Source organism: Emericellopsis atlantica (assembly GCF_019669845.1).
Source record: "Emericellopsis atlantica unplaced genomic scaffold F5Z01scaffold_6, whole genome shotgun sequence".
NCBI lineage: Eukaryota > Fungi > Ascomycota > Sordariomycetes > Hypocreales > Bionectriaceae > Emericellopsis > Emericellopsis atlantica.
Window position 1 is genome coordinate 204,237 of NW_025764708.1, and position 12,459 is coordinate 216,695.

The 12,459-nt window shown below is 56.5% G+C and overlaps 6 protein-coding genes across 6 annotated transcripts; 2 read left to right on the forward strand and 4 right to left on the reverse strand.

Annotated features, from left to right (window-relative positions):
• Window positions 1-134: 134 nt before the first annotated feature.
• Window positions 135-1,389, reverse strand: F5Z01DRAFT_478286 (uncharacterized protein). Its single transcript, XM_046260053.1, has 2 exons — window positions 1,059-1,389; window positions 135-1,001 (listed from the first exon to the last, which is right to left on the reverse strand). The coding sequence occupies exons 1-2, from the start codon at window positions 1,233-1,235 to the stop codon at window positions 180-182; spliced, it is 999 nt and encodes a 332-aa protein (XP_046120511.1). The 5' UTR covers window positions 1,236-1,389; the 3' UTR covers window positions 135-179.
• A 298-nt stretch (window positions 1,390-1,687) lies between these two features.
• On the reverse strand, window positions 1,688-3,804 carry F5Z01DRAFT_697344 (uncharacterized protein; the record flags this gene model as incomplete). Its single annotated transcript, XM_046266312.1, has 1 exon — window positions 1,688-3,804. One exon carries the CDS (start codon window positions 3,802-3,804, stop codon window positions 2,080-2,082), a length of 1,725 nt encoding a protein of 574 aa, XP_046120512.1. The 3' UTR covers window positions 1,688-2,079.
• On the forward strand, window positions 3,758-5,706 carry F5Z01DRAFT_478453 (Rhodanese-like domain-containing protein). The gene has a single exon (XM_046260056.1). The coding sequence runs from the start codon at window positions 4,090-4,092 to the stop codon at window positions 5,680-5,682; it is 1,593 nt and encodes a 530-aa protein (XP_046120513.1). The 5' UTR covers window positions 3,758-4,089; the 3' UTR covers window positions 5,683-5,706.
• Window positions 5,707-6,727: 1,021 nt separating this feature from the next.
• F5Z01DRAFT_634173 (uncharacterized protein) lies at window positions 6,728-7,769 on the forward strand (the record flags this gene model as incomplete). Its single annotated transcript, XM_046262034.1, has 4 exons — window positions 6,728-7,032; window positions 7,087-7,213; window positions 7,270-7,396; window positions 7,447-7,769. 4 exons carry the CDS (start codon window positions 6,728-6,730, stop codon window positions 7,767-7,769), a joined length of 882 nt encoding a protein of 293 aa, XP_046120514.1.
• A 265-nt stretch (window positions 7,770-8,034) lies between these two features.
• On the reverse strand, window positions 8,035-9,142 carry F5Z01DRAFT_671849 (family 10 glycosyl hydrolase; the record flags this gene model as incomplete). The annotated part of the gene is made up of 4 exons (XM_046264738.1): window positions 8,035-8,397; window positions 8,427-8,433; window positions 8,486-8,735; window positions 8,806-9,142. 4 exons carry the CDS (start codon window positions 9,140-9,142, stop codon window positions 8,035-8,037), a joined length of 957 nt encoding a protein of 318 aa, XP_046120515.1.
• Window positions 9,143-9,861: 719 nt separating this feature from the next.
• On the reverse strand, window positions 9,862-12,073 carry F5Z01DRAFT_478310 (phosphate transporter). Its single transcript, XM_046260055.1, has 2 exons — window positions 11,857-12,073; window positions 9,862-11,785 (listed from the first exon to the last, which is right to left on the reverse strand). Exons 1-2 carry the CDS (start codon window positions 11,930-11,932, stop codon window positions 10,107-10,109), a joined length of 1,755 nt encoding a protein of 584 aa, XP_046120516.1. The 5' UTR covers window positions 11,933-12,073; the 3' UTR covers window positions 9,862-10,106.
• Window positions 12,074-12,459: the final 386 nt, after the last annotated feature.

The window sequence follows — 12,459 nt, forward strand, 5'->3', positions numbered from 1 at the left end:
CAGTAACCCATCCTCCCTATTTTTGTCTATACCCTCAACTCCTATGCTGTCTAAAAACTAGTCTAATTAGTATTGCAATGAACGTGTAAAATCAGTGTCGCTTGGGGTATATGCCACCACCGCACATGTCTAACAAAACACCCGATTCGCCGTTTTCTGTCCGTCCCACACGACCATGCCTAGATGCAGTTTGTAAAGGCAACGCCGGGCGAGGCAGGTCGCCCAATATGCAAGCGCTGCACGGCGGCATCAAGCGACGATGGTGGTGCCACACCACCCGAGGTCGTTCGTCTGTGCCGTCCGTGCATGCTCATCTTCCTCGGACGACCATTCTTCTCGGGAGACTTGGGCTCAGAGGAGGCAGAAGAGGAGACGGACGACATGGACTTGGCAGACACGGTGCTCAGCGAGGAGGATGTCCGTGACATTGTCGAGTAGACAGACGAACGCGTCGAGGATGCGCCAGGCGATGTGGGCGTGTTCGTCGCAAAGCTGTCGGACAGCTCGGACATGATAGTCTGGATCGAGTCTCGGTTGTCGGTGACCTTGCCCAGACGACGCTGCCACCATACCGTGTCCAGTTCCGGCGGGGAGTACTCGACGAGATCATCGAGGGCCTGCTTGATCCGATCCATCTTGTCCTCGTCAATCTGCAGAGGATAGTGTTCCGACGCGAGGTCCAAGAGGGCCGCCACGTCGAGAGCCTCCTGCCGCTTGCTGGCCTCCTGGTCCCGTAGCCCACATGCATCCGCCTTGAAGACGATCAAGTCGTCGAGGGAAATGTACGGCAGACTCGCCGTGTTGTCGCGCACCGCACGCGCGGCGTCGGGGAGATAGGGACAGAGCCAGTCTGGGATGAGCTTCACCTCGACTTCCCAGCGGTTGGGTGACTTGAAGAAGACCATGCCCGACCGTTCGACGAGAGGACTCATGGGGTGGCCTACAATCTCTTTCCTCACCCGGCCGGGCGAGGACGACTTGCTGATGACTAGATCGATGCTCTACAAACACAGCAATGTTAGTCGCCAGTGTTGATTCATTTGGACTCCTGTACATACAGCTGTCCGATCACACTCTGGTAGATGATGGCGCAGCGCAAGGTCGCCCACGACGGCCATCTTGGTGTTCTCCAGCCCAGGCGTGTCTCTGATGAGGCGGATGATGTGGAGGGCAGCTTGCTCCAGCTGGGCAAAGCTTGGCGGCTGCTTGGACGAGGCAATTGTGGCTGATCCCATGGCTTCGTTGGGAATCAGTATGGGTGTGATTTGGCAGAGTTCGGCGCAGCGGCTTCAAACGACTGGTTACTGGCGGTCCTGCAGATGCGCGATGCAGAAGGGGCACCAGATCGCATTCCGTACGTGCATGCAGGTCCTTTTCACCCTCTCCATCAACCCGACGCGGCCAGCCATCGGGCATCCATCGTGCGGGCCAGGCCCGGAAAGCCAGGCATGGCGAGACGTGAAGCCATGGTGATCCGGCGCCCAAAGATGCCCAACGGACGAGGCTGGCTCCAATTAGGGAGGGCGAGGGCGGCCGGAGTGGCCCTATGCAATTTTAAATCCAGAGGGATCATCCCGGCAGGCCTTTATGCCATCAGGCTGGCCCTGCGGAGGATGGGGGAAAATTCTGCCTTTGCCAGCCATGCCGCTCAATGTTTCATTTCGTTCGGAGAATATCAATTACAATGACTTCATACATGTCGAGTCGGCAATGCCGCTCAATGCAGCCCGAGCGAGTGTGGGACGCGACTGGAACCCATCACGAGTCGCGACAGCTTGCCGTTGGTTGTGTCCAAGACGTCCCACCATATAAGCTCTTTTCCTGCCCGTATTGGGAGGGAAGTGAGTTGAAGTCTTGTTCGGCGATGCACCAGAGAATGTTCTGGTGGTGTGTATCCCCATGACAAAGACCATATCCTTACACAACGCGCACGCGATCCGATCAACAACATCCAGTGCACAAATATCCTGCGTCATGCGAAATTCACCGCCTCATGGTGGATGACTCACATTGATACTACTAGTATACAAGAGGGACACCGACTGTTCTCTGCCTCTCGATTCGCGACCATCGCAATGCTCAGCAACAATCACCCGCCGCCTGCTCCTCACAGACCCCAAGTCGGCAGAAACACGACGAAGTGATAGACACATCCGCCTCTGCCAGCGCCAATTTGAGCTGCTGCCTGATGATATTCGCCTCCGCCTTGCGTCCCAACCGACCCAGACACTCGTGGTAGCCATGCAACGCCCAGACGTTATTCGGGTGCTGGTGAGCGCGCCCTGGCGTTGGTGTCAGACCCAGATCCTCTGCGTAGGCTTGTGCGGCCTGCTCGACCAAGCCTTGCTCCAGCGACAGAGCCGCGAAGGCGTGGCGCGCAGGCAGCATCCATCCCCACGGTTCGGCAAATCCCAGTCCGTCTTCGAGGGATATGGCCTCGCGGAGCCTGGCAAACGCAACGTCGTAGTTGCGTCTTCTGTACTCCAACTCCCCGTCGAGCATCGCGGAGGCCACTCTGAGTATATCGACTACTCTGTTCGGGAAATCGAGGCGTGTAGGGGGGACACGCTGGGCAGCAAGCCTGAAGAGCTCGCGCGCGCTGTCAGCCTCGTCCAGCTGGCCGGTTGACGCGTAGGCGATCGCCTTCCCGTAATACCTCATGACATTCGTCACGCAGTACAGGTCGCCATCCTCCAACGGCTCCAGCTCCTTGAGTTGGTCCCACATTCCGAACCGAATCAAGACGTGCACGCGGACCGCCATGAAGAACTCCATCCAGTTCGCGAGCGCGGGCGTCTCGGTACGAAGCGCATCCTCTGTGATGGTGGCCTCCATTCGATCTGTCGCCGACAGCGCCGCCTTGGACTTGCCGGCCAGCATTGCCGCGTATATGAGGGAGTGGTAGTCATGGAGACGGTAGTAGCCGTAGAACGTCGGGGCGCTGCGTCGCGCGAAGAATTTGTCGTCGGCCACCGTGGCTTTGAAGTTATACTCGACGGCCCGTCGATAGTCTCCGATGAGCACGTCGATATGCGCTGGCATGTGGTACGTGTGGCCCGTGTCGGGGACCTGCTCGCGGATCATGTCGGCTGCGGGAAGGGCTGCCTCTGGTGTCGCTGACATTTCCATTAGATGAATGTACATGTGCGCAGGCCCTGGGTGTTTCTCGACGCCTGGTAGCGTCAATGCTCGCTCTAGAAGCTGTCTGACCTCCAGGACAGGGGAGGCGGTGATGGGGAGACCGGTAGCAGTGTCGAACAGGTTCCTCGGGGTACAGTTCATCAACGCATCGGCAAACAGGGTGATGAGGTCGAAATCATTGGGATCAAATTGCCGGTACACCTTTCGCATGGCGTCCGCGTATGCCCTCTGGCAGGCGACAAAGTCCTTGTCCAGATCATCGTCGGGATACCGCTTGGCAAGGGCCTCGATCAGGGCCTGCTCCCAGTCTGTCGCCTTGCTGGCATGTTTGAGCGCCAGCTGCGAGTATCGGTAGCACGACCGCACAGCATCGATGCGGTCTTGCTCGTCAAACAGGGCCCACGTCTTGTTGTAGTTGGGGCCAGAGCAGAACGCGACGCCCCAGTACGCGAGTGCACACCCGTCGTCGTGGAGCAGGGCTTGCTTGTAGCAAAAGATGGCCTCGTCGTGGTTGAAGCAATATGTCCAGACCAAGCCTCGATTGAACCACGCCTGGGCTTCTATAGATCCTGTCGTCACTGTGCGGCTGAGCTTGCCGAGGTCGAAGTAGGGTTCGCCGATGGCCTGTTTGGCGGGCAGCGTGGGTGGTGTGAGGGATCCCATGCTGCAGACGCAGATGCGTGTTGTATGGAGGAGACATCTAGGCTTGCTTGGTTTCAACGACATGTACTTTGCCGAGCAGTCCCGTTCGGGACTGCTCTTTGCGGGGAATCGGGGATGCGAGCTCGCTTACTCGCGGCGGAGTGCCAGTTAGTTGGAGCACCATGTCATGATGGCCCCAGAGATTGACGGAATGCTCAGAATCCACATTGTGAGGGGATACCAGGTAAAAGCCCCCCTAGATCTGAGTATTTCCTCAACCTGAAGAGGAAATCCCATCATTGCGCCATGACTCAGTCAATCAGTCCTCAAGAGCTCCGACGACATTGGATCACTCACAACGAGATCGCCCTCCTGGACGTCCGCGAGGAAGGGCCCTACTCCATCTCACACCCCCTTTGGGCCCTCAGTTTGCCAGTCTCCGAAATCGAGGTCAAGCTGCCCTCCCTGGTCCCTCGACTGTCGGCGCCCATCGTCGTCTATGACGCTGGCGAGGGCTACGTGGAACGCGCCGTCGCTCGCATCAAGGCTCTGGGCTACCAAGATGTCGCCATCCTGGAAGGGGGTCTATCTGCCTATGCAAAAGTGGGCGAGGTCTATCGCGACGTCAATGTCCCATCCAAGGCCTTTGGCGAGCTTGTCGAGGCCATTCGACAGACACCATCCATTTCTGCCGAGGATGCAGACAAGCTTCTGGCGAGCAATGACAATGTCGTCGTGCTAGACGCCAGGAGATACGAGGAGTACCATACCATGAGTATCCCGCATGGCCGCAGTTGTCCCGGTGGCGAGCTCCTCTATCGCATCTTTGAGGCTGCGCCCTCCCCCGATACCACAGTAATCGTGAACTGCGCGGGCCGCACACGGGGACTCGTGGGTACGCAGTCTCTGATGAATTCCGGGGTGCCAAATAAGGTGATGGCGCTACGGAATGGCACCATTGGGTGGACGCTGGGTGGATTGCAACTCGATCAGAACAAGGCTGTCCGAGTTCCTTTGCCCTCGCAAGAAGCTGGCGTGAAGGCACGCCACCATGCTGAAGCCTGGGCGAAGCACGTGGGTGTGCCGATCATCGATGCCGATGAGCTGTCACAACTTGTCCGAAACAGGGCCTCTCGGTCGTTGTACCTACTGGACGTGAGGGATCCGGAGGAATACGCGAGCGGCCATGTCAAGGGCTTCACTTTAGCGCCTGGCGGGCAGCTGGTCCAGGCTACAGATGAATGGGTTGGTGTTCGAGGGGGGCAGATCGTGCTCTACGATACGGACGGGGTGAGGGCCCGGATAACAGCTACATGGCTCCTTCAGCTTGGCTGGGAGGTCTATGTCCTGAGTGATTTGTCCTCAGTACCAGATATCCTCCCACACCTAGAAGCACCCTCTTGGCGGGCACCAGAGCTTCCAAGTGTCACAGTGGATGAGATTACAAGCATGGACAATGTGACAGTCGTCGATCTCGCACGGAGTCCAGCCTACAAAAAAGGCCACATCCAAGGTTCATGGTTTGCCTCGGGTCCAGAGCTTGTGCGCGACCTCAATAGCCTGCAGGATGCCAAGGAGAATATGGTTGTCTTGACTTCTCCGGACGGAAATATTGCCGCCGCAAATGTGCAGCATGCAAGAGACATGATCGGTCGGCAAATCTCATATCTAGTGGGCGGAACGCAGGCTTGGGTGGCAGCTGGGAGACCTCTGGAAACAGAGTCTCGCTGGCTCTCCCAACCGATTGATGTGTACAAGAGGCCGTACGAGGGGACCAGCAACGCGCGCGAGGATATGCAGGCGTACATTGACTGGGAACATCAGCTCGTTGCGCAGCTTGCCAACGACGGGGTGGCCTGCTTCCATGTGAGGCGAGGGATGGGTGATGGTGGGGATTAGGTTTGATTGATTGATATCACGTATGGCTGAGCGCGAGGGATGACCCGTTCATGTGCAGGAACCGGTTGTCACATGAATGATCTTCACTTCCAATCGGCAGGTGGAATACTCCCATCCACAAGAAGTTGTTGCTACTCCATTGATCCGTCTCAAGGGATGCGGAAACAGACTACGACAACGATATCGAAATGGGCCCAGCGTCTGACACCACCGGACGCCATTCGATGTGACAAGGCAGCAAGACCGACAGGGCGTTGCGCGAGTGCTGTCGGACATCAATGCTAGACGTGCGAGGATATACTTCCACATGTCATTACAAAGACGCTGCCCGCTGAGACTGCGTTGTGGTGTACGACGGGAAGTCTGTGGGCTGGGCATAAATCATATTTGCCTGGACCGGGCGAGATGTATACAGAACCTTGTTGTATTATGGCAATGGGTGGCAATTTCTCTTGTACTTGTCGCTGTTCCAACTTTATACAAGATGCCCGTGGTGTCGTTACAGCTCAGCTCAGGCTATGAAGCCTCAGTGATCATCGAGGCGGCAGCGGTGGTTCGATATTGGGTGGAATTTCTTGATAGTATTATATATGAAGTAGGTGCGTGATGAAGATCAATCAGTCAGAGAAAGTCGGCTGGGACTACTTCAAGTCGCCATAGATGAGCATTTCGTCTCGTCATGAGACGCAAGGACTGGTTCGCTGCGTGATGCTGGGTGTTGTCACACGAACGGGCGGAAAATTCCACAAATTCATTAAAAAGGCACACTCTGCATGCATTTTACAGGAGCACTCTATCTTCTCTGTTATAATGCCTTCCCCATTCTATGATCTCATCTTCCACATCTCCATCCTCCTTTGGTCTAGATATCTCCATCCTCCAGATATCTCCATCCTCCAACAGATATCTCCATCTTCCACTGTTATTTCATCATTCAGAGTTTTCTTCTCATTACCCTCTTCTACAAGTACATCTTGATTAATCACTCTTCTTCCTTCATACTCTTCACTGCCTACATCATACATCTGACATCAAGAACGCAAACATGGCTCCAACAACCCCTCCGAAGAAATCCCCGTCAAAGCTACCCAGCCCTCCGGCCAACAAAGCAGAGTCCCCAAAAGAGGGAACAAAGGCGACTTCATCATCACCACCGGTCAAGGTCAAAACTGAAGACGACTCTGAGCGCGACTCATTGTCTGCCGTTCCGCCCCCACCCAGCACCGCTGACCGGAGAACCTTCAAAGTAGAGGAGCAGACTGCCGCCGAAATAGTGGTCGATGTCAAAAACCTCATCCCCAGTGAGATTCCCGCAACCTTGGCAAATGAACAGCACGAGTCTTTGAAAACGTACGTGGTGGTCTTGGGATCCCCAGCGGAGAGCTTGCTGACATGAATGAACAGCTTGTACTGCGATACGTTATTTACGGATCTGACCATCGCCTGCAAGGACCAAACATTCAATGTGCACAAGGTCGTCGTATGCACGCAGTCAAGTGTCCTTCGACGCTATGCCATGGACACCGCCAATGTATGTTGCCTTCTCGTGAGTATGTTCAGAGAACGTGGCATAGTAATCTTGAACAGTTTACAGATGGGTTCCTGGTGATGCGCATCTCCCGAGCTGATCTCATGCAAGCGGCCATCCAATTCCTGTATCTCAAGGTGTACGAGCTGCCTTCCCCAGCAACTGAGAAGAAAGTGTGGTCCACGAGTATGAGCTACCATATCTTGCAGAAGTCCACATTACTGACCCTCTTCTAGAGCCCAAGCACAGCGTGGCCGAATTCCTCTTCAACTTGGAGCTCTATGACTTGGCCGACAAACTGGATCTGCCCAACCTCAAGACCAGCATCGTCCAGCAACTCGCCAAGTGGAACACGTACAGGCGCAAGGTGGTCAACTTTCCCACGTTCCACAAGGCGATCAACTTTATTACGGACAACATCAGCAACAAGAACGATCCCATCCACGACGCCGTTGCAAACGTGCTCGTCCGCAACAAGAAGGCTTTGCGGACGAATGACATGCTAGAGTGGCTGAAGGTGCGCCCGGAGATGATTCTGGATCTCTTGACTCGCATTTGATACACATGGGGTACGAGGAAATTTCCCGCGGAACGAGGCAGGCTCAGGCCAATTGTAATAAGTCCAACCTGGAATCAGTTCAAGTTGGTAGTTGGTACCCGTCCGGCGAGAGGAGCAGGATTTGGCGTTAGTTGGGACTCGGGGGACACCCAGTTCATGGGAACATCAAGGTCTCATACAGTAATGCAAGCCATTCTCATTCCTACCAAGGTTTGCGATAACGTTGATTTCCGTACAAGTCCTCGCATTTGACTCCCCTTCTACCTCAAGGCGCAGCCGTCGCAGCCGCAGCCAAGACGCTCGAGACACTAGTATACGCAGGCTTCTTGTTAAAGTTCTCATCCCAAAGCAGCGCAGCTCCCGTGCCAGGGAACGTGCCGGGTATCCACGAGTACTTGTCCGTGTAGCCCCAGACCGTGACGCCGACGCAGCCTCCCACGTCGAGGCACGAGCCGACGACGTTGGCATAGTCATCTCCCTGCGTGGCGAGAGCCTGGTCACTGGGTGGCATAGACTCGTGGCGAATGTCCAGCTCCGTGTAGGCGACGTCGACCCCGAGGGCGGTGAAGCGGCGCAGTGTGTCGGCGAGCTGCTCGCGGGTGGGGGTAGTGCCGACGATGAGGTGCCCCTGGAAGCCAACGCCATCAATGGGGGCACCCGCATCCTGGACAATCTGCACAATTTAGAGGGCGCGCTCCGTCTTTTCTTGGTTGTACTCGAGGTTGTAGTCGTTGTACCACAAGCCAGCATCAGGGTCGGCAGCCTTGGCAGCGTTGAAGGAGATGGGGAGGAAGTCAGTGCCCAGGGTATTGTAGAAGACGCTGCTGCGCCAGCCGCCGCTGTCGTCGGCCGCCTCATTGACGACGTCCCAGTGGTAGCACTTGCCCTTGTAGTGGCCGACGACATTGGCAATGTGGACCTCGATGACAGACTGGAGTTCCTCTCGGGACCAGCTGCGGCTGGATACTGTTGAGGGTAGTGTACACGTCAGTAAGCTCGTCTTTGAGAATCATTATGGCAAGGGAGGAGAACTTACCCCAGCTAGGCAACTGCGAGTGCCAGGTCAGAGTGTGGCACCGGAGAATCTGGCCATTGCGGGCCGCTACATTGGGCACAATGTCGCCGTTGTCGTAGTTGAACTGGCCCTGGTTGGGCTCAACGCTGTCCCACTTTTGGCCGTTCTCCGGGGTCAGCTGGCCAAACTCGTCCGTATCTGAGGCAATGCTCATGTACTGCGAGTCGCCGGTCTGCCCCTCGCCTAAAGCGGTGCCGAAGTACTCAAGACCAGCGGCGCGGGCCAGGCTGTTCAGCTGAGCTTCGACCACAGCCGGGCCAGCTGTCGCCAGGATGGCAAGAAGTGATCGTGTGTGCATTGCGTCGGTCTAGGTATGCTTTGGAAGCTATAGACTCAGAATGTCGAGAAACAATACCCACTGAAAAGAAAACAGGTGGTGACGGCAAGTGGACTTCAAAACCTCGGGAAATGAGGAAGTCTTTTATACTAGGAACGAGTGAAAAATTACCTCATCCTGCGCCTCTGGCCCGCGAGTCCACGACAAGTCTCGTGTGAAGTTTCCACATGCCGCCCCAGATTCACCACTGCCGAGCCAGCATTGTTTGCCAAGTCAGGGGTGCGGAGGGAGATGCCTCCGGATCGGCAGATGAAATAGGCTAAATGTGCAGGCCAGCACCCATGATCTGGGGAAGTGATCAAGCACTAGCCATGCATAACAATCCGCCTCCTTCTTCTTTGTATGCTTTACTTGCCTAGAATAGTACAAATGCGCAGATGCGTGTGCTTTGCTTACACAAGCAAACGAATGCTGGAGTCGGCCCAGCCGGCTCATCGGAGGTTGTTCCACTTATTTCCCCGTGTCCGAGTCCGAGCCGTTATTGTGGGGGCATCGGAGCTCCGCGTTCGTGCATGTGATCGATTCATCCATCAGACCGACACTCTCTCCCCAATGTCGATTCCAGAAGTTTGCTTGCCGATCTCTTCAAAAACGGTGTTTAGCCTAAGCTTGCTCCCCATTCTAACATTGCAGCGTAGTCGCCAGGATCAGAGGTGAGCTTGCCCTTGAATTTCTTCCCACTGACGTTGTTTTTACAAGTAGGTCCTAGCCAAAGTCTATGGAAACCATATACCACTCGAGAGAGAGAACTAGGCTGTAAAGGTGTATCTGTGGGACAGACCCCAACATGAGTCAAACAACCAAATCTCACATCTATAGTGTCCTTCCACAATGAAACCCGTGATCCAAGCCCAACGCCCAACGCCCAACGCCCTGCTAAAGCACAATTACGCAGAGTCATCATACGAACCAATTCTTCCAATCGCTATACAGACGGCATATTCCAGTTGGGAGCCCAGAGAATGGTGCCCATTATGCACCCTGATATAATACCCGTCACCGGCACGGTGATGATCCAGCCCAGATAGATCCACCCCACGAGCTTGGGGTTGATGCACTTCCAGTCACCATTGGCGAGGCCGACACCCACGGTGGCGCCAGTGATACACTGCGTCGTGCTGACCGGCAGCTTCAGTCGCGTGGCCATGAGCACCGTCACGGCAGACGCCAGCTCCATGCAGAAACCACGGCTGGGCGAGATGAGGGTCAGTCGGTTACCAAGCGTCCGCATGACGTGGTATCCAAACGTCAAGAGTCCGAGCACAATGGCAGTACCACCGAACGCAAGCACCCAGGCGGGCACGTCCAGCGAGTCGACCACCTCGCCGTGGGACCAAACGTCGTAGGCTGTGATGAGGGGCGAGATGGCGTTGCTCACGTCGTTGGCGCCGTGCGTGAATGAAGCCGCCGCCGCCGTCAGGATCTGCAGCGCAGAGTACATGTACTCAGCGCGGTTGTCAAAGTGCGCCGCGCGGGCATGCATGTCTTCGATATCCCACTTGAGCACGATGTTGCGCTTCTGCATGCTGACCACGTCCGCCTCGATCCCGCGCAGGAGGAAGCGGTTGATGCGCCAGCCGATGACGGGCCAGCTGTTCCACTGGCCTGACGGTCGGGGAGGGATAAAGGCATCCATGTTGCTTCCGTCTACTTCCCGGGGCGGTGTCGGCTGGCGATTACGTGGTGAGTTGGACTGGATGGCGGGCATGGGCAGCTCCAGAATCTCGGGCACATCGTTGGAGGGCGGCTGGTCATCAGGAGTCTGCACAGACTCGAGGAGTGTCTCGGATGCGCGGACGGAGGCGAGTTCCTCGGCAGTGAGATGGCCGCGGTAGTAATCCCTAATCTGTGGCTTGACATAGCCAAACGGCGTCGGGGGTGGCGGCTCGCGCTTGAGCAGCCACGGTCCCTTGAGGCAATGGTACCATCGCAAGGTCCAGTCTTCGCGCATGATGCGAACCCAGAGAAAGGGCATGATGAACCAGGCCTGCAAGGCAACGACGCCGGTCGCGGGCGCGAGGACGGCTACGATGATGAGAGGGGTGGGCATGTCCTGGCTCTTGGCGCCCTTCCATGCGACCAACATGGCGATGGCGCCGACCGTCACAAAGGTGAAGAAGGGAATCGTGTAGAAGGCTCGCTTGACGGCCGTCGGCTTTGTCAAGACGAGCGTCTTTGTGAAGAAGAACATGAGGCCGCCAATGACGCCGGCGATTCCTGGCGCGACGATCCAGGTGGCAAAGATCTGGGAGACACCGTTAAAGCCCCAGTGCACCTTGTCGATGCCGACACTTGCTGTCGCGGCGCCGACAATGCCTCCGATAATGGAATGTGTCGTGGACACGGGCATGCCGTACCTCGTGGCAAAGGTCAAGAAGATGGAGGACGCGATGACGGAGCACATCATGGCGAGGAGGAGCACCTGGGGAGACGCATCGTAGAGGTGCGGGTTGATGATGCTCGTGCGGATCGTGTCGGACACGCGGTCGCCCACGGCAATACTACCTCCAAACTCGCAGACCGAGGCGACCAGCATGGCTTGCTTCAAGGTCAGCGACCTCGAAGAGACGGACGTTGCGAACGAGTTGGCAACATCATTGGCGCCTGTGATGGGAGCAAGGTCAGTCAGTCAGTGGCCTTGCTATCTCATGTCTTACGCAAGGAGTGGCACCCACCAATGTTCCATGCGTCGAGGAATGTGAAGACGACGGTAAGCGCAAAGATGTAATCGTACTGGTGAAGCACGGTCATGATGCAGGCAACCCTCGAGGGGAGCCATGCGGCTCAGGGCGTCTGCCTGCGTTTGCGCCAACGGTGCTGTGAGGTAGCTATCGAGGACAGGTGCGTCACTATTCGATAATGTGCCTTTGGAGCGAGAGGGCGATCATCCAAGATTGCATTCGTCTCTGGGTGGTTTGGGACGCGGCGGCTGGTGTTGTCTGCTAGCTGTGAGACAGGGGACGATGTAAGGGCACGTCTGGGGCGGACTGTGGCATTATACGTGATGGACGCGGATAGAATCTGCATGCGTGGATGGAGGCAGGACAGCGATACTCGAGAGGAAACCCGAGCGAGCGAGGACCCTTGGACTCGGTTCAACTCGAACTACTAGTCGGTCGACCCACTGGCTGCCGTTGCAAGCGTGACAGTTCTTCGGACAGCTGGGTGCCCGTGGCTCGATGCAAAATCCACCGAGACGCTCATCCTAGTGGCCGTGCTCGCGGGAGTTGTTGTGATTCGATGGTCTGGGGCCTGGGCATCGCCATGCTCGAAGGCCG

Excerpts from the sequence above, each read along its gene's own strand:
- F5Z01DRAFT_478286 (XM_046260053.1), bottom strand. The coding sequence starts at position 1,235 with ATGGGATCAGCCACAATTGCCTCGTCCAAGCAGCCGCCAAGCTTTGCC. Across the intron at positions 1,002-1,058 it reads CAGAGTGTGATCGGACAGCT|AGCATCGATCTAGTCATCAG; the intron begins GTATGTACAGGA and ends CTGTGTTTGTAG.
- F5Z01DRAFT_478453 (XM_046260056.1), top strand. The coding sequence starts at position 4,090 with ATGACTCAGTCAATCAGTCCTCAAGAGCTCCGACGACATTGGATCACT.
- F5Z01DRAFT_478310 (XM_046260055.1), bottom strand. The coding sequence starts at position 11,932 with ATGACCGTGCTTCACCAGTACGATTACATCTTTGCGCTTACCGTCGTC. Across the intron at positions 11,786-11,856 it reads CCTCGACGCATGGAACATTG|GCGCCAATGATGTTGCCAAC; the intron begins GTGGGTGCCACT and ends CTCCCATCACAG.